Below are 25,646 nucleotides of genomic sequence, written 5' to 3'. Positions count from 1 at the left end.
TCAAATAAAGGTATTTGGGAGTAGAATACGAATTTGATAGCCATATGTAGGACCATGTATTTAGGGCATCACCCCTTTCCCAAAACACCTCCAAAGGGAAAATATTTTTCGACCATGCTGAAATGTGGCTCAAATAAAAGGTATTTGAGATTAGAAAACGAATTTAATAACCTTTTTTGGGGCCATGTGTTTGGGGGACGTCTCATCCTATAAACTCCTCTTAAGCCAATGGCAACATGGGGTTTAAATAAATGGTATTTGAGAGAACAGCACGATGCTGATATTTTTTCAGAGCCAAGTATCTGGGGGACCACCTCTCCCCCGAAAACACCACTAAATCAGACATCATGAGAATATCGGGCTGAAATGAAGTATTTTAAGAATGGAGTACACCTTACACCCAAACTTAAATTCGTAGACCAATAAAGATCATATGGGATTCAGATATAGGCACTTATATTGTTAAACTGTTAGTCAAGTTAGCATGGTATTTCACTAAAAGAATTTAAACTGTCGAAAATAAACATTCCAAAGAAAACTTTTCTTCCATATAAAGGAAAAGAAGGCGCAGCGGAGTGGACCCGGGTCAGCTAGTAAAAGGTATAAAAGAGATTAAGAAGGCGCAGCGGAGCTGGCCCGGTTCAGTTAGTTTTTTGTTACCATAGAAATTAAATTTTGACTAACTTTTCTAAAGAAACAAATTTTTGAGAAAAAACTGGACCAACTTGACTATAGAATGTAATTTTAACAAATTTTCTTAAAGAAACAAAATTTTGACAGCGTTGTTTAAAGAAATGAAGTTTTGACAAAATTTTCTACAGAAATGAAGTTTTGACAAAAACTTTCTATAGAATTGAAATTTTGAATAAATATCCTTTAGAAATTAAATTTTGACATATACGAGTATTTCAAAGCAAATAATTTTTGGAAAAATTTCTTACAGAAATGAAGTTTAGGTAAAATTTCATAGAAACGAAATTTCGACACAATTTTCTACAGAATTCAAATTTTGACAAAATTTTCTACAGAAAGGGCTTACAAAACTTCCCATAAATTTTTTATTTTGATAAAATGTCCTGTTAAAAATAATTTTTTTAAATTTCCCATACAAATTAAGTTTTGATAAAATTATGAATAATAATGAAATTTTAAGAGAAATCCCCCTTTTTACACTTTTCGTGATTTACCTTAGCAGACCTTTACAATTTCTTTGGTTACTTTTTTTCACTTATTTTTACAAGAGTTTTCTTTTTAATTTTATTTTTTTTAATAGATAGGAATACAAAAAAAGAATTACAAACTAACTTACTTAGTAAATGGATTTTTGCTTAATTACAAAACTCTAGATGGATGACTTGATACTACATTGAAGCGCTCCTTTTTGGTTATGGTTAATGCCAACCATATGAAAGGAAACGCAATGACTCAACTGTAATTCACATTCTATTGTTTCCTCTACTCAACGGCCCCAGCCTCAGCCTGTTTTTGTTTTTCTACGCTTTCCGTAACCTCTTGCTCTGCATCTTCTTCTTGAATTTGTTTAATTTTACTCCCTTCTGAGCTGTCACTCGAGGAACTGCGTCCAAAGGGAAAGAAAGCATTGGCCTGCCTTTGCAGCACTTCCTTGTTGATGGTAGTCTCCAGTATCTGTTGATTTATGATAGAAGCATAGCGTTGCTCAAAGCTGTGCTGATGCTTCAGTTGATGCATGTGCTGCACTTGAGTTTTGGTCACTGTGCCATCAGATTTGAGGCTATCCTTTGATGTCATATCTTGACTAGAGTCTACTAACTAATTCACAATTTCGTTTCAAATAAGTCCTCTATACAAATATTTGCACTTCTAGTGGTTTTTGGGGTTTCTTTTATTTGTGTTTTTTCTTTGTCTTTTCTTGGGACCAGGACAACCGTTTTTATTGACAGTAAAATTTGAAATGATATTACAATTTAAGTTTTAATAAATACGATAGTTGCTGGTTTTTTTTTGCCATTCAAGCCCCAAAACACACATTTAGTGTGTGTGCGCACTTTGCAAATGAAGCTATTTTTAGGGTATTTTCTTTCGCTTTGTGAGTTTGATGAAAAGGCATTTCCTTGGTTTGGATTTGTTTTTGCCCAAAATACACATAAAGAAATTTATAAAAAATTATGACCAAATTTCCTACAGAAATTAAATTTTGTTAAAATTTTCTATGAAGAAAAGTATTGATAAATATGTGTAAATAAATAGAAATAAAATTTTTAATTTTTTACAGAATTAAAATTTTTACAAAAATTTTTACAGAAATAAAATTTTTACAAAATTTTCTAGAAAATAAAATTTTGCTAAAATTTTCCATGAAAATAAAATTTTGACAAAATTTTCTATGAAAATAACATTTTGGTAAAATTTTCTATGAAAATAAAATTTTTGACAAAATTGGGCGGGCCCTCCCCTTTACCACCATTTGCAAAAACGACAGTTATCGGAGATGGGTGCACCGATTTAAGCGAAATTTTGTATGCCACATTATTGTACCCCAAAAACACGAAATTGGTATAAAATGTTGGGGACAAATAACCTGGGGGGACGCCCCATCCCAAAACCCACCCGAACGGAAATGTTTACCGATTGGGATAATATGGGTATCAAATGAAAGGTATTTAAGAGTACAGTACGAACTAGGTGTACAAATGCCAACCAAAGTGTTCGGGGGGCAGTCCCCCACCCCCAAAAAACTCCCCGCCACCGCTTTTGGCAAAATGGGTATCAAATGAAAGGTGTTTAAAAGTTGAGTACATATCTGACATAACAATTTATTCCTTGGTGTCTGAGACGCCTCCCCACCCCCAAAATCCTCGACAGGACATATTTACCGATTGGGATAATATGGGTATCAAATGAAAGATATTTAAAAGTTAAGTTCACAACTGTTAAAAGAATTTGGGGCCTCCCCAACCTTAAAAATGTTAAACTGTCCAACGTCACAAAATGTGTATCAAGTGAAAGTTGTTTGGGAGCAGACTACGAATCTGGTTCCAAATGTCTGGGTTACGTCTTGCTGTTCAGCAGAACATGTAGATAATAAAGAACCTAAATAAATGGCTCTTTGGGTCTAAGCGTCGTAACAGAGCATGGCATGCAAAATTTCAGCCAAATCCGACAAAAAATGCCGCTTGTAAAGGCTCAAGAAGTCAAATCGGGAAATCGGTTTATATTGTAGCTATATCAGGTTATAGACCGATTTGGACTTTACTTGGCGCACATGTAGGAAGTCATAACAGAACACTATGTGCAAAATTTCAGCCAAATCGGACAAAAATTGCGGCTTGCAAGGGCTCAAGAAGTCAAATCGGGAGATCGGTTTATATTGTAGTTATATCAGGTTATAGACCGATTTGGACCTTACTAGGCGCACATGTAGGAAGTCATAACAGAACACTATGCGCAAAATTTCAGCCAAATCGGACAAAAATTGCGGCTTGTAAGGGCTCAAGAAGACAAATCGGGAGATCGGTTTATATGGGAGCTATATCAGGTTATAGACCGATTTGAACCGTACTTGGCACACATGTTGGAAGTCATAACAGAACACTATGTGCAAAATTTCAGCCAAATCGGACAAAAAACGACGCTTGTAAAGGCTCAAGAAGTCAAATCGGGAAATCGGTTTATATGGGAGCTATATCAGGTTATAGACTGATTTGAACCGTTCTTGGCACAGTTGTCATAACAGAACACCACACGCCAAATTTCAGCCAAATCGTTTCGTCGTCTTTGGCTAGAAGACTTTTTAATCATATTAGGTGTGACGGCTTCAAGGGCCGTGCGTTGTCTGTTAGCTGTACGTTTTCCAATGCATGTATTTTTGTGGAATGGTTTCGAACCTGGGCACAAGGAGCAACAGCTAAAGCCATTGCCGTTGTCTTAGCGTTCGAAGCCATCAATACAACTTCCAACAGATGCACAAAAATCATGTGTAGTACGGAAGAAGTGTAATGTGTTACAGAAAGAATGTCTGTCATTACACAAAAATACATGCACTGGGAAAAGTACAGCAAATAGACAGGGTTGTCGAGTGTGGTTAATGTGGTAATTGTATCATTGAAGCGTTTTCCGCTATTAATACGATTCAAATACAATATACCAATGAACGGCCCTTGAAGCCATCACACCTAATATGGTTGAAAAGTTTTCTAACCAAAGACAAAACGCATCCCATAGTGGTTGGTGTGTGTTGCTATCTTTGGTTTTCCTTTTCCATTTGCATCTTCGATCATTGAGTTCATCTCGAAAGAGAAGCAAACAAAAATTTTAAAATAAAATTTTTACAAAATTTTCTATTAAAATAAAATTTTGACCAAATTTTTTTACGTATACAATTTTAACGAAATGTTCTTTGACAATAAAATTTAGAGACAATTTTTTATAAAAAAAAAATTAAGATAATTTTTTATAAAAAAAAAATTTTTTAAATTTAAAAAAAAAAAATAAAAATAAAAAAATTTTAATTTTTTTAGAAAAAAAATCAGATACATTTTTTTTGAAATTAATTTTCAAAGTTTTTTTAAGAAATAAAATTTAGAAAAAATATTAAAAACTAAAAATTTGATATATTTTTTCTAAGAAAAATGTTGACAGAATTTTCCAAGAAATAAAATTTTGATAAAATTCGGAAAAATTTTGACAAAATTTTCTATTGAAAAAAATTTGATAAAATTTAAAAGGTAATCAAATTTTGATAATTTTTTTTTTAAAAAAAATTGAAAAATTTTTTTAAAAATGAAATGCTGACAAATTTTCTCATGGAAAGTGTTGAAATTTTTTTATAGAAATAATATTTTGGCAAAAATTTTTACAAGAATAAATATTTGACAAAAACCTATAACAATAAAATTTTTACAAAATTTCTAAATAAAATTCAAATTTTGAAAAATTTATAATAAAACTTAATAAAACTAAATTTTTTTTTTCAATAAATCACTACGATTTTTCTTAATTTTTTTGTTTTCTCTGTGTATGACATTTGCAAAGACATTTTCGAAATGTCACGCAACTTTTATACGCCCACAAAATTTCTTTGCTGTATTTGTTTCTCATTTTTTTGCCTTGTCTTCTGGTTACAGTTTCTTTTCTTTATCGTTAAAACTAAAACAATGACTCATGTTATTGTTGTTGTTATTGTTACTATATTTCCAATAGCTTTTCATTTGTCCTGCCACATGAGAGAAACTTGTATCCTCATAGAGAATGAATAAACAAGACAAGAACTTTGTATTCACCCCCAACAAAAAGAAAAAAAGCAAAAAAGGAAAGAAAAGGCCAAAAGGCAGGCCTAAGAACAAAATTTAAGCAAAGTCAACAAAATCAACAAATGTCAAACAATTTTACCACCCGATTCGTTAGCATTTGCATGTCAATTATTTTTTAAACATTTTGACGGCTAGGTTGATTTCCCTTTGCCAGCACACACAGTGGATGGCTATGAAACGAAAAATTGAAAAAAATCATTGAAAAATTAGAGAGAATTTTTTAAAAATTTTATGATTTATAATTTTTTTTTTTTATTTTATTATTCAAATAACTTCACTTAAATTTTATCTTTAAAGAAAATTTTGTCACAATTTTATTTATTGTAAAAATTTAATTTTTTTAAATTTCTTTGCATAGAAAATTTGTTAAAATTATAGTTTTATTGGAAGTTTTTTTGAATGTTGTTTTTAGAAAATTTTTTTCAAAATTTAAATTTATGGAAAACTAGTTGAACAGCTCCCGATCCACAGCGCCTTTTTTTACATTATATTGAACAAAATTATCCTCCGAATATTTATTTTAGACAATAAATATGTCTGTAAATATGTGAATATGAATTTCGTGCTCTTCTCCCAAATACTAAAAATATCAGCACGATTCTCTACTCTCAAATACCATTTTCTTAAACCCCATATTGCCATTGGTCTAAAAGGAGTTATAGGATGAGGCGTCCCCCAAACACTTTGCTTCAAAATTAGTTATCAAATTCATTTTCGACATTTCTACATTTGGGAGTAGAATAGGAATCTGAGCCCCATATGGCTATGGGTTCCAATTGCTGTTTGTGGGGTACTTTGGGATAAGGGAGCAGACCCCCAGAAAACTGGTCCCGAAAGTGGGTATTGATTTCGAGCTCTACTCCCCAATACCTTTAATTTGAGCCCCAAACTGTCATGATCGGTAAATATGCCCGATTTAGGGGTCTTTTGGGGAGTGGGGTGGTCCCCAAACACTTAGCCCTGAAAATAAAGGGTGATTTTTTTGAGGTTAGGATTTTCATGCATTAGTATTTGACAGATCACGTGGGATTTCAGACATGGTGTCAAAGAGAAAGATGCTCAGTATGCTTTGACATTTCATCATGAATAGACTTACTAACGAGCAACGCTTGCAAATCATTGAATTTTATTACCAAAATCAGTGTTCGGTTCGAAATGTGTTCATTCACCGTAACGTTGCGTCCAACAGCATCTTTGAAAAAATACGGTCCAATGATTCCACCAGCGTACAAACCACACCAAACAGTGCATTTTTCGGGATGCATGGGCAGTTCTTGAACGGCTTCTGGTTGCTCTTCACTCCAAATGCGGCAATTTTGCTTATTTACGTACCCATTCAACCAGAAATGAGCCTCATCGCTGAACAAAATTTGTCAAAATTTGAACACATTTCGAACCGAACACTGATTTTGGTAATAAAATTCAATGATTTGCAAGCGTTGCTCGTTAGTAAGTCTATTCATGATGAAATGTCAAAGCATACTGAGCATCTTTCTCTTTGACACCATGTCTGAAATCCCACGTGATCTGTCAAATACTAATGCATGAAAATCCTAACCTCAAAAAAATCACCCTTTATATCAGCATCGTGCTCTATTCTCATATTTCTATATATCATTAATAACCCCATATTGCCATTGGCCTCGAAATTGGATATCAAATTCGTTTTATAATCTCAAACTCCTTATTGCAAAAGTCACCAAATATGTCCGATTTGGGGTATGGGCCCTAAAATCTATAAATATCGAGCTCCACAGTCTTGAAGACCCAAATTGTCTTGCCTATTTGGGGGTTGTTATGGGAATGGGACGTCCCCTAGACAGTTGGTCCCGAATTTTGACATCAGATTAGTGGTCTATTCCCAAATACATTTCATGTGAGCCTCATATTTCCATAGTCGGCAAACATTTCCGGTTTGGGGGTGTTTTGGGAGATGGGGCGGTCACTCAATGACTTGGCCCTGAAAATATATATCAGATTCGTGTTCTACTCTAAAATATCACTTATTTGAGCACCATATTGCAATGGTCAGAAAATACGTCTTATTTTGTTTGTGTTATGGGGGTGGGGTAGACTCATAGACAATTCTTCCTGAATATTTATATCAGATTCGTGCTTTACTCCCAAGATCTTTCATTTTAGCCCCATATTGCTGTGGTCGGAAATTTATCCTTTTTGAGGGCCGTTTTTGAGGAGGGGCGGCCCCCAAACACTTGGCTAACATTTGGATATCAGATTCGTATTCTACGCTCAAATACCTTTTATTTGAGTCCCATATTGCCATGGTCGGTAAATATGTCCGATTTAGGGGTGTTTAGGGATTGGGGTTGTCCCTATAACATATGGTCTGACAATTGGATGTCAGATAAATTTTCAAAACTTAAATACCTTTTATTTAAGTCCCATATTGTCGTGATTGGTCCATATTTGAATTTGGTAGGTTTTGGGGGTTGGGGCGTTCTGTCGTTCCTGAAAATTAGGGTAAGGGTGAGGGTCCGCTATGTGCTTTAAATTTTGCCCAAATACTTCTTATTAGTGTAGGTCGGTTGGGATTGTAAATGGGTCAAATCGGTCCATGCTTTGATATAGCTGCCATTTAAACCGATCTTGGGTCTTGACTTCTTGAGTCTCTAGAGTGTGCAATTTTTATCCGATTTGGCTGCGTTGGGATTGTAAATGGGTCAAATCGGTGCATGTTTTGATATAGCTGCCATTTAAACCGATCTTGGGTCTTGACTTCTTGAGCCTCTAGAGGGTGCAATTTTTATCCGATTTGGCTGAAATTTTGTTGATGGTGTTTTGGTACCACATTCAATAACGGTGCTTAGTACGTTTCAAATCGGTTCATAACCGCATATAGCCGCCATATAAACTGATTTCCCGATTAGACTTCTTGGGCTTCTAGAGGGCGCGATTCTTATCCGATTTGGCTGAAATTTTGCTGATGTCGCTGAGGAATGACTTCCAACAACTTGGCCAAGTATGGTTAAAATCGGTTGATAACTTGATATAGATGCCATATAAACCGATCTCCCGATTAGACTTCTTGAGCTTCTAGAGGGCGCGATTCTTATCCGATTTGGCTGAAATTTTGCTGATGTCGTTGAGGAATGACTACAACATCTGTGCTAAGTACGGTCTACAACCTGATATAGCTGCCATATAAACCGATCTGCCGATTTGACTTTGTTCGATTTGGCTGAAATTTTGCACAAAATGGTCCGTTATGACTCCCAACAATTGTGCCAAATACGGTCCAAATCGGTTTATAACCAGATATAGCTCCCATATTTTAGCAGAATCCATTATGGTGGGTTCCCAAGATTTGGCCCGTCCGAACTTAGCATTTTACCTGTTTATAAATATTTTCTCAAATGCTCTATTCTTGCCCACTGTGTGACTTCCAACAACTGGGCCAAGTATGGTTAAAATCGGTTGATAACTTGATATAGCTGCCATATAAACCGATCTCCCGATTAGACTTCTTGAGCTTCTAGGAGGCGCAATTCTTATCCGATTTGTCTAAAATTTTGCACATGTCGTTGAGGAATGACTTTCAACATCTGTGCTAAGTACGGTCTATAACCTGATATAGCTGCCATATAAACCGATCTGCCGATTTGACTTTGTTCGATTTGGCTGAAATTTTGCACAAAATGGTCCGTTATGACTCCCGACAATTGTGCCAAATACGGTCCAAATCGGTTTATAACCAGATATAGCTCCCATATTTTAGCAGAATCCATGCTGGTGGGTTCCAAAGAATGGGCCCGGCCGAACTTAGCAATCGTTTACCAGTTTATAAATATTTTTCTCAAATGTCCTATTCTTGCCCACTGTGTGCCTTCAAATTGTTGTTGTTGGCATTGGCATTGTTCTGTTGTTAAGTGTCCTTTGATTTACGTTTTTGTTCCCTCACCTTAATCGTAGTTGTGTTACTTACTACTGTTTGTAGTGAGAATTGGTTGGAGGGGGAACTTTGTTTTTCATTTGGAGCTCATGAGATTATATTTCATTGAGTTTTATGATTTTCTAGCTACTATCTTAGTTAGTTCGCCTATCTTCTGCATTGGTGGCGGCGCAAAAATGCCCATGTTTTAATTATGACGAGGATTTATAGTCACGATGACAATGACTTAAGGACTACATGCTAAAAATGTAATGACTTTGTGACATGAACTTTATGCAAATATTGTTGTGGCCTCTTGCAGAGGTTGTTGTTGCTCTGGCATACGCTATACGCTGAAAATCAATATGACGCAGTGGAAGCGCAGTAAATTTTCTTTTGCTTTTTTTTTAGGGGAAATTGTCGTTAATTGGAAAGTTTCGTTGGGGTAATTTTCATTTTGCGCGCTTAATGGCCTAAGTTTTATGAAGAAAGCCAATTTTAAAAATAACAAATAAAAGTTTTGTGTTTTTTAAGTTGCATTTTAAGGTAACTAGTTGTAAAGAAAACAAATCTATGGGCAAGGTACTACGAGGTTCTGCGAGAAAGAAAATCAGCCCAAAACCAAAACCCCCGAATGACCGGGGAGATTCGCAACATTGGGAAAGAAGTCCGCAAACTTTATAACATAGCACATCGTAAAAAAGCGGAAGTATATTGGGATGTGTATTACACACCGCTCAAGGCCAGGAGGCCCGTTTTGCCTCTCTGCCTCCTGGAAGCTCTTCTGCTACCAGGTCGATACCATTAATGACGTCGCCAAGATGAGCAATTTCTCTCAAAAATCCATGTCCAAACTGAAACATTAGTAGACTACATGAGAGTGAGAGCAAAGACAACAGGGGCATGTTAAGGCTTTTGATGAATACCCATTTTCCACAGGATACGACGGAATTCACGGAGACATCGGAATATTGGAATAATGAAGTTGATCGTAGGTAAAGGAATCCTTGAGGAGCTCCAAACCATTAACGTCACCCGGACCTAATAGAATATTTCCTGCGTTACTACAAAAGATGGCCGACTATTTGGCTCCTCATCTGGCCACTATTTTCACAGCGTGCTTAGGACTTGCATATACTCCGAAAGACTGGGAGAAGGCAAGAATGGTATTTATACCCAAGCCCAGTAAGGCAAGTTATGCGACACCAAAAGCCTACAGACCACAAAGCCTTACGTTCTTTCTACTCAAAATCATGGACCGTATTATAATGCCATGATAAAGAGTAGGCCATCTAGGGAACTGCTCAAATACAAACAGCATGCCTATATCAAGGGAAGGCCCGTGGAGACTGCCCTGCACGAGGTTATGCATAAAATAGAAGAATCCTTCGATGTCAAGACTTACACACTGGTGGTATACATTGACATCGAGGGGGGTTTAAACAATGTGCGGACCGATACATTGATCCAAACCTTTGACCAGTACCGGGTGGACCAGCTCTTTAGAGACTGGATAAACCATATGCTAAGGAACAGGTGGATAAATTACACTTCTCATGGCATAAATATAAGGGAGAAAGTGGCACAGGGCACGCCACAGGGGGGCATTTTTTGGCCACTTCTATGGGTGACCACCATAAATGACCTATTACGGATGCTGACTAAGGAGGGATGTGAATCCCTCTGCTATGCAGACGATGTTATAATACATCTTAGAGGAAAGAATCCGAACCAGCTATGCAGATGGGCCGAAAAGGTCTTGCATATGGCATATGACTGGGCTAGACCCAGGGGTCTCAATGTTAACCCAGAGAAGACTGAAATATGCCACTTCACGAGGAAGACGAAGGTGGGCCAATTTGATGCACAACCTTTCCTCAATAAAACGATTTCTGTATCGGACAAGGTCAAATACTTAGGTGCAATCTTGGACAGGAAACTGAATTGGAGGTGTCACATTCTAGAGTGTACTGAGAAGGCTCACAAATGTTGGGCACTATGTAGACGGGCCGTAGGCTCGAAATTGGGCCTGATTCCGAGGATAGTCCACTGGCGCTACGGGAGCGTGATTAGACCAATACTTACTGGCCTATGGCCTGGTCACAGTCCTCCATGAATACTCAGAGGCCGTCCGAGCTTCCTTCGTTTTTGTTCCGACTTTGTCTACCTTCGCAGGACACTGTCTGGAGTCTCGATTGCGGGATGGCTGGCTTGGTTTTCCCAGAGTATTTGAAAACGGGGGCTCTTTTTCTTCTTCAGCATTTTAGCAGTGTTATGCTCTTCGGCAGATCTGATTCTTTTTCCAGCTTCCGTAGAAATGCTTGGAATGTCATTCCTATTCCTTTCAGCATCCTGCACTTTCGACCAATTGCGCTGCCGGTACAAACTCCTCAGTCACTTTCGTTGTGCCCCGGATCGCTTTCTCGGTCTGCTTGTGAGCTTAGCAAAGCCATCGCTCACTTCTGCCGTCATCCCGATGCCCTCAACTTTCGATTCGGCTGCGATTACTGTTTCATTGACACCGTCGCTGTCTGAATCCGAGTCGGAAATACCACCTTTACTTAAAGGCTGGGGACCAACTGTGCATCCCTTCGGTTTATCCGTCTCTTCGTCAATAGATTACAGGAGCCAAAGCACCCACACCTATAAGAGGGGAGGACAACACGCTACGGTCTGACGCCACCACCGCAGCTGTTGGGTCTTTGGAGTGCTTTTCTAGCCTACCCAAAAAAGGCTTTAACATTTAGGTAGGTAGTACCTATTCCGAAATACGGATATTTTTTTTCTTTCAGGAGCGAAATAAAAACACGTCCGCTCCACTCAACGGCAATACTTACTTACACTTCAATAGTTTGATGGACTGCTATGGAAAAAAAGTGGACCACACAACAGGTTCAGAGAACATGTTGTCTTGGCATAGGCGGAGCGATGAGGACCACGCCCACTAGACCACTGGAGATTATTATAGATATCAGACACATTGTAAGGCAGCCACTGCGTCTATGAGACTTAAGGCGATGGGAGAATGGTTTGAGGATGGGAGCAGCTCATATCATCGCGGTATGATCGAGGCGACGATAGGAAACCTGGAAGGAATAGAAGAGGTATCCGATTGGATACCTGAGATGAATCTTGAAATCGAGTGCAAGGCACTGCTGCCATCGGCACAGTCTTGGATTGACGGAACCCTAGTATTGCCATCTGGAAGACCATGTTACACGGATGGAACAAAGCTAGAGGACAGAGTAGGGCCTGGGGGTTTACATTGAGAACCCAGGGACTGAGATCTGTTTTAGACTGCCTGACCATAATACGGTCCTGCAGGCGGAGATCCGGGTGATCACGGAATGCGTGAGGTGGTGTGGTGTTAACGCGAGGACTTCAAGTGTGAACAGTAAAATGGCCATAAGGGCAATAACAACCAGGAAGGTAAGGTCACGAACAGTCTTAGAGTGTAAATACAAATTTTGCCCTTGAAATTTCCACTAAGGAACAGAGGCAAACTTCTCACATATCAATGAGTGCAGTCCGATTCAAGTTTAAGCTCAATGATAAGGGGCCTCCTTTTTATAGCCGAGTCCGAACGGCGTGCCGCAGTGCGACACCTCTTTGCAGAGAAGTTTTACACAATGTTGCCAGCGTTAGGAGGGGAAAACCACCGCTGAAAATTTTTTTTCTGATCGTCCCACCAGGATTCGAACCTAGGCGTTCAGAGTCATAGGTAGACATGCTAACCTCTGCGCTTCGGTTGGAGTGTAAGAAGGAGATTAACACCTTCTCTGAGGATGGCACAATCCGCATGGTTTGGATGCCGGGCCATAACAGTGTAAGGGGGAATGAATGGGGAGATGATTTGGCAGTAAAGGCTGGAGAACTGCTGTCAATAAACATGGTTAACCCGAAGCCTTTCGGGTCGACGCAGTCCAATGAAAGGGCGTGGACGACAAATGCGCATGTAACCATATGGAACAGCGAAACGATCTGTAGGACGGCGAAAGTCCTATGGGGTGACCCGGATCGTGAGAAGACGAGACTATTACTGAAAGAAGGTGGTCAGTATAGCTATTGGTATTATAACGGGACACATAGGACTGCGAGCTCACTTAGGCAAAATCGGTGCGGTAAGTGATATCATGTGTAGGGCATGCGGGGATGATGATGAGACGTTTGAGCAATTCCTTTGTAATTGCTCGGCTTTCGCGTCTAACAGATACCGGCACTTAGGTGGGGACACAATATACCTGAAATGAACCAACTTAGGGGAGTAGCATGGAAAACAATTAAGGATTTTGTAAGTAACACGGAATTCCTAACTTAAAATTTTCTGTTTAGAGATTACTTTATAGTTTTTAGAGCGCACAAAAAGCCGATTACTGGCTTAGGTGTATGTCCATAGTGGCATGGGGTGGATTAATATCTGTACCCTCTTTTCAACCTAACCTAATCAAACCTAGCGCAGTTGTTGGAAGTGATTCCAAAACACCACGTGCAAAATTTCAGTCATACAAACGAGAATTGCGCCCTCTAGAGGCTCAAGATGTCAAGACCCAAGATCGGTTTATATGGAAGCTATATCAAAACATATACCGATTTGGCCCATTTACAATCCCAACCGACCTACTCTTATAAAAAATATTTGTGCAAAATTTCTAGCGGCTAGCTTTACTCCTTCGGAAGTTAACGTGCTTTCGACAGACAGACGGACTTACATGGCTAGATCGACTTAAAATGACATGACGATGAAGAACAATCAAGGGTCTCAGACGCATATTTCGAGATGTTACAAACGGAATGACGAAATTTGTATACCCCCATCCCATGGTGGAGGGTATAAAAAAACTGCCCATTATTCATTATTCTCTCCAAAGAGGTGTCGCACTTTGTCACGCCGCTCGGACTCGGCTATAAAAAGGAGGCCCCTTATCGGACTGCACTCATTGATATGTGAGAAGTTGGCCTCTGTTCCTTAGTGGTATGCCCATGGGCAAAATGTGCAATTTTTGTATTTGCAAATTTTGCAATTACATTATTCAAGCACAGAATTTCTCTTCCCAGGCTTTCCCTTGCTGTTATCGTCATGTCACAGTCCTTTGCCTAAAAGATCATACGCTGTCACAGCGGCTTGCCGATATCGGGTGCATCGAGTCCTTATCTAATATTTTAAACCCATCAGTGAAGACTAAGGGCATTACCTCCTATACAGCATCCAACTCCTGAGTATATTTTTCGGAAAAGCGAATCCTGAAGATCCTATCTCGGATTCATTTCCTTTTCTCCTCAACTCATTTCTCTTAAACCATTTCCACAGTCTTTAAATCGACCGTTCCTAGATCTCGCTGATCGTCAAAAGAATTTTGTTTCGCATCAGCAGCACGTCATCATCCGCAAGTGCCATTAATTCTTCTCATCCGTTTTTATACCCACCACTGTAGGATAGGGGGTATATTCATTTAGTCATTCCGTTTGCAACATATCGAAATATCAATTTCCGACCCTACCAAGTATATATATTTCAGATCGTCGTAAAATTCTAAGACGATTTAACGATGTTCGCGTCTCTGTCCGTCTGTCCGCCCGTCTGTTGTAATCACTCTACAGCCTTCTACAAATGAGATATTGAGCTGAAATGAGATATTGAGCTGAAATTTGTCACAGACACGTCTTTTTGATGCACGCTGGTTAAGTTTTTGAACGGGCCAAATCGGACCATATTTGGATATAGCTGCTATAGGGACCGATCTTCCGATAAAGGGTATAATGCCCATAAAAACTTTATTTATTACCCGATATCTTAGAAATTTAAAACAGTGAGTTCTTGTAAGCCTTCCCGATATCTGAACCAAATATGCATTAGATCGAATAATATTTAGACAGAGATGCCATATAGACCGATCTACCGATTAAGGGTCTGAAGCCCATAAAAGCTTTATTTGTTAACGGATTTTGCTGAAATTTGAAACAATGGATTATTTTGAACCTCCAGATATCCGACCTTAATATGGTTCAGATCGGTTAGCGTATGGATAAAGCTGCCAGCTCAACATAATTGAACAGTAACTTATATTTATTAGACCACTCAATGTCCGTGCCGAATTTGGTTTATGTTTATTTTCGACAATTAAAGAGCTTGTCTGCTACTGAAACCTCAAGTGGTTGAACGGCTAGCCGGCAGACGAAGAGGTTGGAATAACAGAAGGTGCATTGATCTCAGGTTTATTGAGAGGCTTGGTGCGAATGATCCTAAGACTCTCACTGTCAGGGAGAGAGACTCCCTAATTGAGCTCGGCGTTTTGCTGAACAGGCTACCCCAAAGACTACACGTCTAGATTCGAAAACTGCACCGCAGTCAGCCAAAAGGCTGTGGTCTCCTGGAGGGCATCTCATGCCTAAAAAACTAGGGCGAACAATAGTAAGATTGGTCTAAGAACCTTTGCTACAAGGGAGGAGAACAGGTCTGCTTATGTAGGAATATTTCGAGTGGGATAGTCAATGGACTGTCATCAAGGATCTAGTCAATAAGGAAATTATTCCTTCTCGACCAATGGCGCACGCTTGGATTAATCTGCAGATAAATCTCTCACCTGCCCCTGAATGCGTACGGAAGCTAATCGTGAGAAAATTTAACGAATCTTTTGCGGATGAACTCCTGGTGGAATCAGAAGACGAGGCTAACGCAACAGTGGTGGAATTTCCGAATCCTGACTCTGCTTTCTGCAGATAAATCTCCGCCATTGTAAGGCGGCTTCGGCGTAACTAAAGGTCCTCCTGATGGCAGGGGGATTTGATGGCATTCCTATCCGGGAACCATGGATGTGTGAGGGAATGGTTCGTGGACTAAGAATTCCAAAATTAGAACTTCCCCAGGGGACGGGAATGGGAGGCACAGGGAGGCCTGTTTTCTTGCAAAGAGTAGTCTAAATGTTTTCCTTCTTCCGTCGCTAAGCACTGAAGATTCAGTAGAAGCCAGCCTTGGAATAAATAAGTCTCATTACTGGCTGGCTTCCCTATATATGGCAACGATTCAAAGATGCCGCCTTCAAGCCTTAAGGTACTGGTTGAAGCCGCATCTGCAGGGAAAAAGAGCCTCATTGTAGGAAGTGATGCTAATGCACATCGCCAGATATGTGGAAGTTCGGACGGACATGTCAACGAAAGGGGTGAGCTGCTTATCGAATCTTCTATTATATAACAAAGAAATTGTTGCGCTTTGTTTGTCTGTTGCGTATAGACTCGAAAACGGTTGAACCGATTTTCATGAAATTTTCAAAGATGGTAGAGTTTGGTCCCCTGGTCAAAATAGGGTGCTAAATTTTTCGATATACGGAGGGGGACGGACCCTCCCTCATACCCCAATTTTCAAAAACGCCAGGTTTTGGAGATGCGTGCACCGATTTTAAGCGAAATTTTGTGTGCCACCTGCCATGGTACCCCAAAAACTCGAAATTGGTATAAAATTTTTGGGTCAAATAACCTATCTCAAAACCCACCCGGACGGACATGTTTACCGATTAGGACACAATGAGTATCTAATTAAAGGTATTTAAGAGTAGAGTACGAACTTGGTATAACAAATTTCGCCCAATGTGTTGGGGGGCCTCCTCACCCCTAAAAGTACCCCCGCAAGGACATTTTAACGATTGGGACAATATGGGTATGAAACGAAAGGTATTTAAGAGTAGAGTACGAATTTCGTCCCCAGCCCCAAAAAACCCCTCAACGGGACTCTTTCTCCTCTTTGGGCGATATGGGTATCAAATGAAAGATATTTAAAAGTAGAGTACAAATCTGACATAAAAATTTATTCCTTGGTTTCTGAGTGGCCTCACCACTCCCAAAACCCAAAAATCAAAGAAATTCGTGCTCTAGCACCATGCTGATATTATTTCAGGGTCCGACCCTAAACTCCCTTCAAACCGGCCATATTTGCCTACTATGGCAATAAGGGGCTCAAGTAAAAGGTATTTGATAGTAGAAGACGAATTTGATATCCAATTTTGAAGCCGAGTGTTTGGGTTTACATATATAGCGGAGGTGGTGGGTATCCAATGCCTTTCTACTTGTTATTGGGTTGCCCAAAAAGTAACTGCGGATTTTGTAAAATAAAGTAAATGCATTTTTAATAACACTTAGAATGAACTTTAATCAAATATACCTTTTTTACACTTTTTTTCTAAAGCAAGCTAAAAGTAACAGCTGATAACTGACAGAGAAAGAATGCAATTACAGAGTCACAAGCTGTGAAAAAATTTGTCAACGCCGACTATATGAAAAATCCGCAATTACTTTTTGGGCAACCCAATATTTAGAAGGACTTTATTGAACAAGAGGTTCCAGAGAATCGCCTGCGTTGCTCATACTCAGTTGAAAGAGCAGATTATGACCACCAAGCTTAAGTTATGGCAATGGTCTCACGGCCTTCTTCAACCCTTTAATCCTTCTCCATAGCTTTTTTGCTTTGCTAACTTTCTCCCATATGAAGTTTTTAGTTATTACGTTTTGCCAGCATTTACATTCGCCTTGGATGAGTGATACGCGTGTTGTTAATTGATCCCTGCCGCGCACAATTAAAGCGATTCCAAGTCGTCATTTGTATACGAAAAATATTGGGTTGCCCAAAAAGTAATTGCGGATTTTTTAAAAGAAAGTAAATGCATTTTTATAAAGCTTAGAATGAATTTTAATCAAATATACTTTTTTACACTTTTTTTTTCTAAAGCAAGCTAAAAGTAATAGCTGATAACTGACAGAAGAAAGAATGCAATTACAGAATCACAAGCTGTTGAAAAATGTCAACGCCGACTGTATAAAAAATCCGCAATTACTTTTTGGGCAACCCAATATGTGTGTCTTACACATGAATTAAATGAATGTTAATCAATTATGGCCATACGAGCGAGTATGGGAACAGAGAGAGAGAGAGAGAGTCGTCGAGTAAGAAAACAAAAACAAAGTCAAACAAAAAAGTCGTGGGGTCTTTGCCAAGGCAAAAAGGTTAACGCATTTTCGATGTTCTCAATGAACTGCCTACTTGCAAGGATGAAATATTTGCTTTTGCTTTTGGAAAATCCTAGAAAAACTCAAGAACTGGCATATTTTATCAAATTGATAGACGAGTTTGTGTTGTAAATAATTCGATTTATTTACATTTACCTGGTTTTGTTTGCGGAAATACCTCTTGTCTTTACGGCTTTTGCCAAACAATGGAATTTTTTGTTTTGATGTCATTCAGACCAAATTGGAATTGATTTGGAAAAGCAATGAAGGTAATGAATTTAACACCTTAGGCTTTGGCAATAGGTAATAAGAAATAATTCCTGCAGAAATTCGATACCACTTGAAATATGGAGAGGGACAATCCTTAGAACACCTCGGAATGATGAAAGGAAAAGCATGTACGTTCTTTAATTGTTTTCCATTTAACCAAGACAATCGAAGGGTGGTCGAGATCTGGCAATAGGTTAGGTTAGGTTAGGTTGAAAAGAGAGTGCAGATATTAATCCGCCCCATGCCACTATGGACATACACCTAAGCCAGTAATCGGCTTGTTGTGCGCTCTAAAAACTATAAAGTAACCTCTAAAAAAGAAAATTTTAGGTTAGGAATTCCGTGCTACTTACAAAATCCTAAATTGTTTTCAATACCACTCCCCTTGCTTGGTTCATGTCTAATATTGTGTCTCCACCTAAGTACCGGTATCTATTGGACGCGAAAGCCGGGCAATGACAAAGGAAATGCTCCAACGTCTCATTATCTTCCCCGCATGCCCTACACATTCTATAACTTGCCGCACCGATTTAACATAAGTGAGCTCGTAGTACTATGGGTCCCGTTATGGCAATAGGGGATCTATATATAGCTAGTTATAATAGCCTTTACCCACGATCCACGATGTTCGGAAGGAAGTGGGAAGTTAACCCGAATATAATTTTCTGGATGTACTCAGACATTGTGTCAGTGCATAGATATGGGACACTGGACTGCTGGAAAGCTGTAAATAGGAGAACTCGTACTAGAAAGTTGAAGAAGGTGCGAAGACTGTTCTACAATACAATGGGGTCACGGGAGATTTGAGATGTACACCCCATGTAGGCTTGGAGGTAATGTTTGATATACAACCCATTGTGGTCTACAATCCGAACTCTGCCATCAAGTTGCGCTCAGCCTGAAGTAGTCCAGCTTGATGAAGAAGAAGAATGAGACGGTTACTGTTCCATTCTGGATACTTAAGAGTGATTTTTTAGTTATTTTCATTTTGGCAACACTGGTTTAAACAGTTCACGCACGATTTGTGTTTTGTTTCACTGTCAAACATCTTCAGCTTGGTCTTTAATTTAACCATGAATCGTCTTACAAACGAACAACGCTTATAAATTATGCAATTTTATTATCAAAATGCGGGCTTTGTTAAGAAAGTTCATCGCGCGCTTCTTCCATTCAGCGACTAAACTCATTTTTGGCTCAATGGGTACGTAAATTAGCAAAATTGTCGATTTTAGAGTGAATATTAGCCAGAAGCATTGCAGATGTACCAATGTATCCAGAAAAAGTCAAAGTTTGATGCGGTCTATGGGCTGGTAGCATCATTGGACCGTACTTCTTCAAAGGTGATGCGAATCGTAATGGTACTATGAATGACGAGCGCTATCGTGAGATGATATTCAACGTTTTTTTTTTGCTCAAAATGCAAGAGCTTAACTTGCAGGACATGTGATTTCAACAGGAAGGTGCCACATGTTACACAGCACGCGTAACAATGGCCTCATTGAGAGGTGAGTTCGGTGAACATTTTATTTCACGTTCGGGACTGGTCAATGCAATGCCAAAAGCATAGCATGAGCTACCAATGTATACAGAAAAAGTCACAGTTTGGTGCGGTTTATGGGCTGGTGGCATCATTGGACCGTACGTCTTCGAAGATGATGCGAATCGTAATGTAACTATAAATGGTGAGCGCTATCGTGAGATGATATCCAACTGTTTTTTGCCCAAAATGCAAGAGCTTGCCTTGCATGACAGGTGATTTCAACAGGACGGTGCCACATGTCACACAGCACGCGTAACAATGGCCTCATTGAGAGGTGAGTTCGGTGAACATTTTATTTTACGTTCGGGGCCGGACAATTGACCGCTTAGATCGTGCGATTGAACGTCTTAAGATTATTTTTGTGGGGTTATGTTAAAACTCATGTTTATACAGACAAGCCCGCTTCAATTTACGCATTGGAGCATAGCAATGAAGCATTTATTCGTGAGATACCAGCCGAAATGTTGGGAAGTGTATGTCAAAATTGGACTAAGCGGATGGACCATTTGAGGTGCAGTTAAGGTCAAGATTTGCATGAAATTATCTTCACATAATAAATTATATGGACCGTTTTATGGCTCTTAAAAAATCACCCTTTATATTCTTGATAGTCTCTACATTCTAAGTTGATCTAGTCATGTCCATCCGTCTATTGAAATCACGATAGCGGTCGAACGCATAAGGCTGGCCGCTTGAAATTTTGCACAGAGACATATTATTGATATAGGTCCCGGCACGGGAAAGCTGTGAGCACCACACAGGCTGGAACATTGAGGTCCGATCTGAGTGATGGTCATTGCTGTCACGAGAAGCTTACCTGCGAGCTACCGGGCGAGTCCACAGGTTGCGGATTGTAGAATGCTTCATACAGAGTAGCTACAAGGGTAGTCGCGGGAAATCAGCGGTATCGAGCGGTGAGTCTCAGGCAGAGGTCGGGTGGCACGGGATCTTGCACAAATACTGAGTGCCTATGGTGCTCGATATGACAAGGCGAATTATTGGCGCCTTTAAATATCCAATGGTCACCCTGGTACCGCGGCTATCGCTCCTTTGGACCGGAACGATCTTGCTCACCTACAGAAGCTTGACGAGGATCGCCAACTCCACATGAAAATGTGGCTACAACAACAACAACATTGATGTAGGCCATTGGGGATTGCAAATGAGCCATATCGGTTCAAATTTGGATATAGCCCCCATATGAACCGATCTACCGGTTTGACTGCTTGAGCCCCTGAAAGTCGCAAATTTTTGTCCGATTTGGCTAAAATTTTGCAGATGGTGTTCTGTTATTACTTCCAACAATGGAGCCAAGTACGGTCCATATCGGTCTAAAACTTGATGTAGCTCCCATATAAACCAATCTCCCGATTTGACTTCTTAGGCCCTTGGAAGCCGCAAATTTTTACCGATTTGGCTGAAATTTTGCGGATAGTGTTCTGCTATGATTTTCAACAACTGTGACAATTGCGCTTCAAATCAGTCTATAACCTGATATAGCTCCCATATAAACCTGTTCTCCAGATTTGACTTCTTGAGCCCCTGGAAGCCGCAAATGTTGCCCGGTTTGGCTAAAATTTTGCAGATAGTGTTCTGTTACAACTTCCAACAATTGTGACAATTACGGTTCAAATCGGTCTGTAACCTGATACAGCTCCCATATAAACCGATCGCCCGATTTGACTTCTCGAGCCCATAGAAGCCACAATTTTTGTCCGATTTGGTTAAAGTTCGGCCCTTCCGAACTTAAAACGTTTCTACTTGTTTTAATTGATTTTTTTTTCACTAATAGGCAAAAGCATCATTTCCAATTTCTTTCCATCCTTCTCCCCCCCCCCCCCCCCCCACTTGTAGTTGCTGACCACCGACCACAGCTCTACTTGAAACTATTAACCAGCAACATCACTTGTGGCATGTTTGCATGTGGCAGACAAGTGGCACTTAAACTTTGATTAGTTCTGGCTTCATAAGCATTGTGGAAGTTGAATGTGTGTGTGTGTCTTTGTGTGGACAGGACATCCTTCAAGCCATAATGGCTATTGATATGAATAAAGAGTATGTTGTGGACGCTTGGGCGTCCGTCCCTACCACTTGTTAAGTACACAAATGTGAAAAAGAAAGGCAAATAAATTGACAGTTAACAAGCCAAGTAAGTTAATGGGGGCAGAAGTTTATAGTATGATGAAATGGGGGGAAGGATACAATATAAAAACCCCTCTAACAAAGAAGGTGTTTATGGAGAAGGGCAAATTTGCCTTAGCATTTCACTTAAATTGATAAAGGCCATTAATTAATTGAATGGATGGCAATGAATAATGGCTTGCGAATGATTGTTGGAGGAATGGATGAGGAGTAAGGACAACAGATTGGGATAGACTAGAATAAAGGCTTCATCTAGGCTGAGATATATCAGGACCACCATGGTAATCGTGTTTAAGAAGTTCTCTGGACGATTTATTTCCTTTAATACCGGGAGACATTAGAGAACTAAATATGCTAAATATAAGCCAAATCGAATGCGTACAATTTCGTACAACCCCAGTCTTATGGTGAACGTTTAAAAAAAAAAATTAATTATACCCTACATCACTACTGTGGTACAGGGTATTATAACTTAGTGAATTAGTTTGTAACACCCAAAAGGAAGAGAGATAGACCCATTGATAAGTATACCGATCGACTCAGAATCACTTTCTGGTTCGATTTAGGTATGTCTGTCTGTCTGTCCGTCTGTCCGTCTGTCTGTCCGTCCGTCTGTCTGTCTGTCTTTCTGTCCGTCTGTCCGTGTTAATTTGTGTACAAACTACAGGTCGCAATTTTCATCCGATCGTCTTCAAATTTGGTATGGGCGTATCTTTCGGCTTAGAGACGAAGCCTATTGAAATTGGAAAAAATCGGTTCGGAGCTGGATATAGCTCCCATATATATTTTCGCCAGATATGCAGTAATACTACAATAAAATGGTCATTTGTTAACCGATTGTCTCTAAATTTGGTATGGGAGTGTTTTTCAGCCTCGAGACAAAGCCTATTGAAATTGAAAAAAATCAGTTCAGATTTGGATATAGCTTCCATATATATGTTCGTCCGATTTGCAGCAATACTGCAATAAAATGGTCATTAGTTAACCAATTGTCTCGAAATTTGGTATGGGAGTGTTTTTCAGCCTCGAGACGAAGCCTACTGAAATTGGAAAAAATCGGTTCAGAGTTGGATATAGCTCCAATATATATTTTCGCTCGATATGCAGTAATACTGCAATAAAATGGTCATTTGTTAACCGATTGTCTCGAAATTTGGTATGAGAGTGTTTTTCAGCCTCGAGACGAAGCCTATTGAAATTAGAAAAAATCGGTTCAGAGTTGGATATAGCTCCCATATATATTTTCGCCCTATATGCAGTAATACTGCAATAAAATGTTCATTTGTTAACCGATTGTCTCGAAATTTGGTATGGGAGTGTTTTTTTAGTCTCGAGACGAAGCCTACTAAAATTGGAAAAAATCGGTTCAGATTTGGATATAGCTCCCACATATATATATTCATCCGATTCGCAGTAATAATGCAATAAAATGGTCATTTGTTAACCGATTCTCTCGAAATTTGGCAGGATGGATTTTCTAGTGACTCTCAACATTACTGGTGGATTTCATGGAAATCGGTTCAGATTTAGATATAGCTCTCATATATACATATCGCCCAATTTTCACTCCTAGAGCCGAAGCATGCGCATTTATTGACCAATCTTCCCAAAATTTTGTATAACGCTTCATTCGAGGACTTCCACAATATCTATAAAGTTTGCTCGAAATCAGTTTAGATTTAGACATAGCTCTCATATATATATTCTCGTCCGATTTGCAGTAATATTACAAACTAACGGCCATTTGTTAATCGATTCTGTCGAAATATGGCAGGAAGGATTTTCTCTTGCTTCTCGACATTATAGCTGAATTCTATAGAAATCGGTTCAGATTTATATATAGCTGTCATATATGTATATCACCCGATTTTAACTTCTAGAGCCACAGCAAGCTCATTTATTGACCCATCCAAAAATTTAGCATATCGCTTTCCTCGACATCTTTCACATTATCTGAGAAGTTTGCTCGAAATCGGTTCAGAATTAGATCTAGCTCCCATATATATGTTCGCCAGATTTTGGGGGAAATTGCAATAATGTTGTCATTTGTCAACCGTAGTTATTACAGTTTTAACATATTTGCTGACCGAGGTCCATTAAAATTGGTTCAGAATTGGATATAGCTCCCACATTGTACTTAAAGGGTAGGTGAAGTGTACAGTCGGCACCACCCGACTTTTGCCCTTCCTTACTGCTTTTCATTCCCGGCCGATACGGGCTGACTATGAGCACCACACAGGCTGAAACTTTTAGCTCCGACTTGCGTGGTGCCCATCGTTATCACGGAAAAGCTACCGGGCGCGTCCACAGGTTGCGGATGGTGGAAAGCTCCGTTTTTTATGCGGAGTAGTTGCAAATGCGGCCGCGGGCAGTCAGCGATTTTCGAGAGGAGAGTTTCAGTGAGGAGTCAGGTGGCACTGGCTCTTAATTAAATACTGAGTGCCAATGATACTCGAGATGACAAGGCGAGTTATTGGCGCCTTCAAATAACCAATGGCCAACATCAGCCTCTGTTCCCAGGTTAGGGGCGGCTGGAGGCGAGCATCGGATCTTGGAGCAAGCAGCTCGCCACAACGAGGGATACATGTGCAATCCCACAAAACCCATGCGGTGGAGGAATAGTAAAAACGGACCACCCCAACGTTGACGACCCAAGACCAAGGATATTTTCAACGAGCGCCTAGAGAGAGAATATGACCGCTGCCTCGCCCATGATATTAAAATCGCTCTGGGAGATTTTAATACGAAAATAGGGAAGGAAGACATTTTTGGTCCAACAGTCGGAAAGTTTAGCCTCCACGAGATAATGTCCAGTAATGGGTTGAGGCTGATAGATTTCCCCGCGGCAAAAAACATGGTAGTTAGTAGCACCAGATTTCAACATAAAAATATTCATAAAGCCACATGGCTGTCACCCGATCAAAACACGAGAAACCAAATTGATCACGTTGTGATAGATGGAAGGCATTCATCCAGCGTGTTAGATGAATGATCGATCCGTGGAGCGAATATAGATTCGGATCATTACCTTGTTGCAGCAAAGGTTCGCACCCGTATGAACATGGTGAGGAAAGTACGATCTGACACTGCACGGATGCTGGACATTGAAAAGCTGCAAACACAACAAATGGCAGCGGCATACTCCACTCGACTGACCCAACTGCTTGATGAAAGCACTCCTTGTTCCGATGATATAGTGACGCAGTGGTAAACTATTGCCCGCTCCATGGAAAATGCCACGAAATCCGTACTTGGGTACCGAAAGCCTCCTCCAAAAAACCCATGGTACGACCAAAAGTGTCGAGATGCTACTGAAGCCAAGAATGCGGCATATAGAGCAACCCTGCAATCAGGAGCAACGCGCCAGATGAAGGAGAGGTATCGGGAGAAAAGGAGAGAGGAGAAACGTCTATTCCGCAGGAAGAAAAAGGAAATGGAAAGACGTGAGTGTGAGCGAATTGAGATGTACAGAAGTCAGAATATTCCGCAGAAAGAAAAAGAAAATGGAAAGACGTGAGTG

The 25,646-nt window shown here is 39.7% G+C and overlaps 2 protein-coding genes across 3 annotated transcripts in view; both read right to left on the bottom strand.

Annotated features, from left to right (window-relative positions):
- LOC106082416 (synaptic vesicular amine transporter) overlaps nt 1-25,646 on the bottom strand; it is a 112,935-nt gene that overhangs the window by 30,848 nt on the left and 56,441 nt on the right. The window lies entirely within an intron of this gene.
- Nucleotides 1,294-1,979, bottom strand: LOC106082417 (uncharacterized). Its single transcript, XM_013244914.2, has one exon. It carries the CDS (start codon nt 1,768-1,770, stop codon nt 1,456-1,458), a length of 315 nt encoding a protein of 104 aa, XP_013100368.2. The 5' UTR covers nt 1,771-1,979; the 3' UTR covers nt 1,294-1,455.

This window comes from Stomoxys calcitrans, chromosome 5, assembly GCF_963082655.1.
Source record: "Stomoxys calcitrans chromosome 5, idStoCalc2.1, whole genome shotgun sequence".
Taxonomy (NCBI): Eukaryota; Metazoa; Arthropoda; class Insecta; order Diptera; family Muscidae; genus Stomoxys; species Stomoxys calcitrans.
This window is presented reverse-complemented; position numbering and strand designations above follow the sequence as displayed.

What these genes read in the sequence shown, in the direction of transcription:
- LOC106082417 (XM_013244914.2), bottom strand. Translation starts at nt 1,770, where the DNA reads ATGACATCAAAGGATAGCCTCAAATCTGATGGCACAGTGACCAAAACT.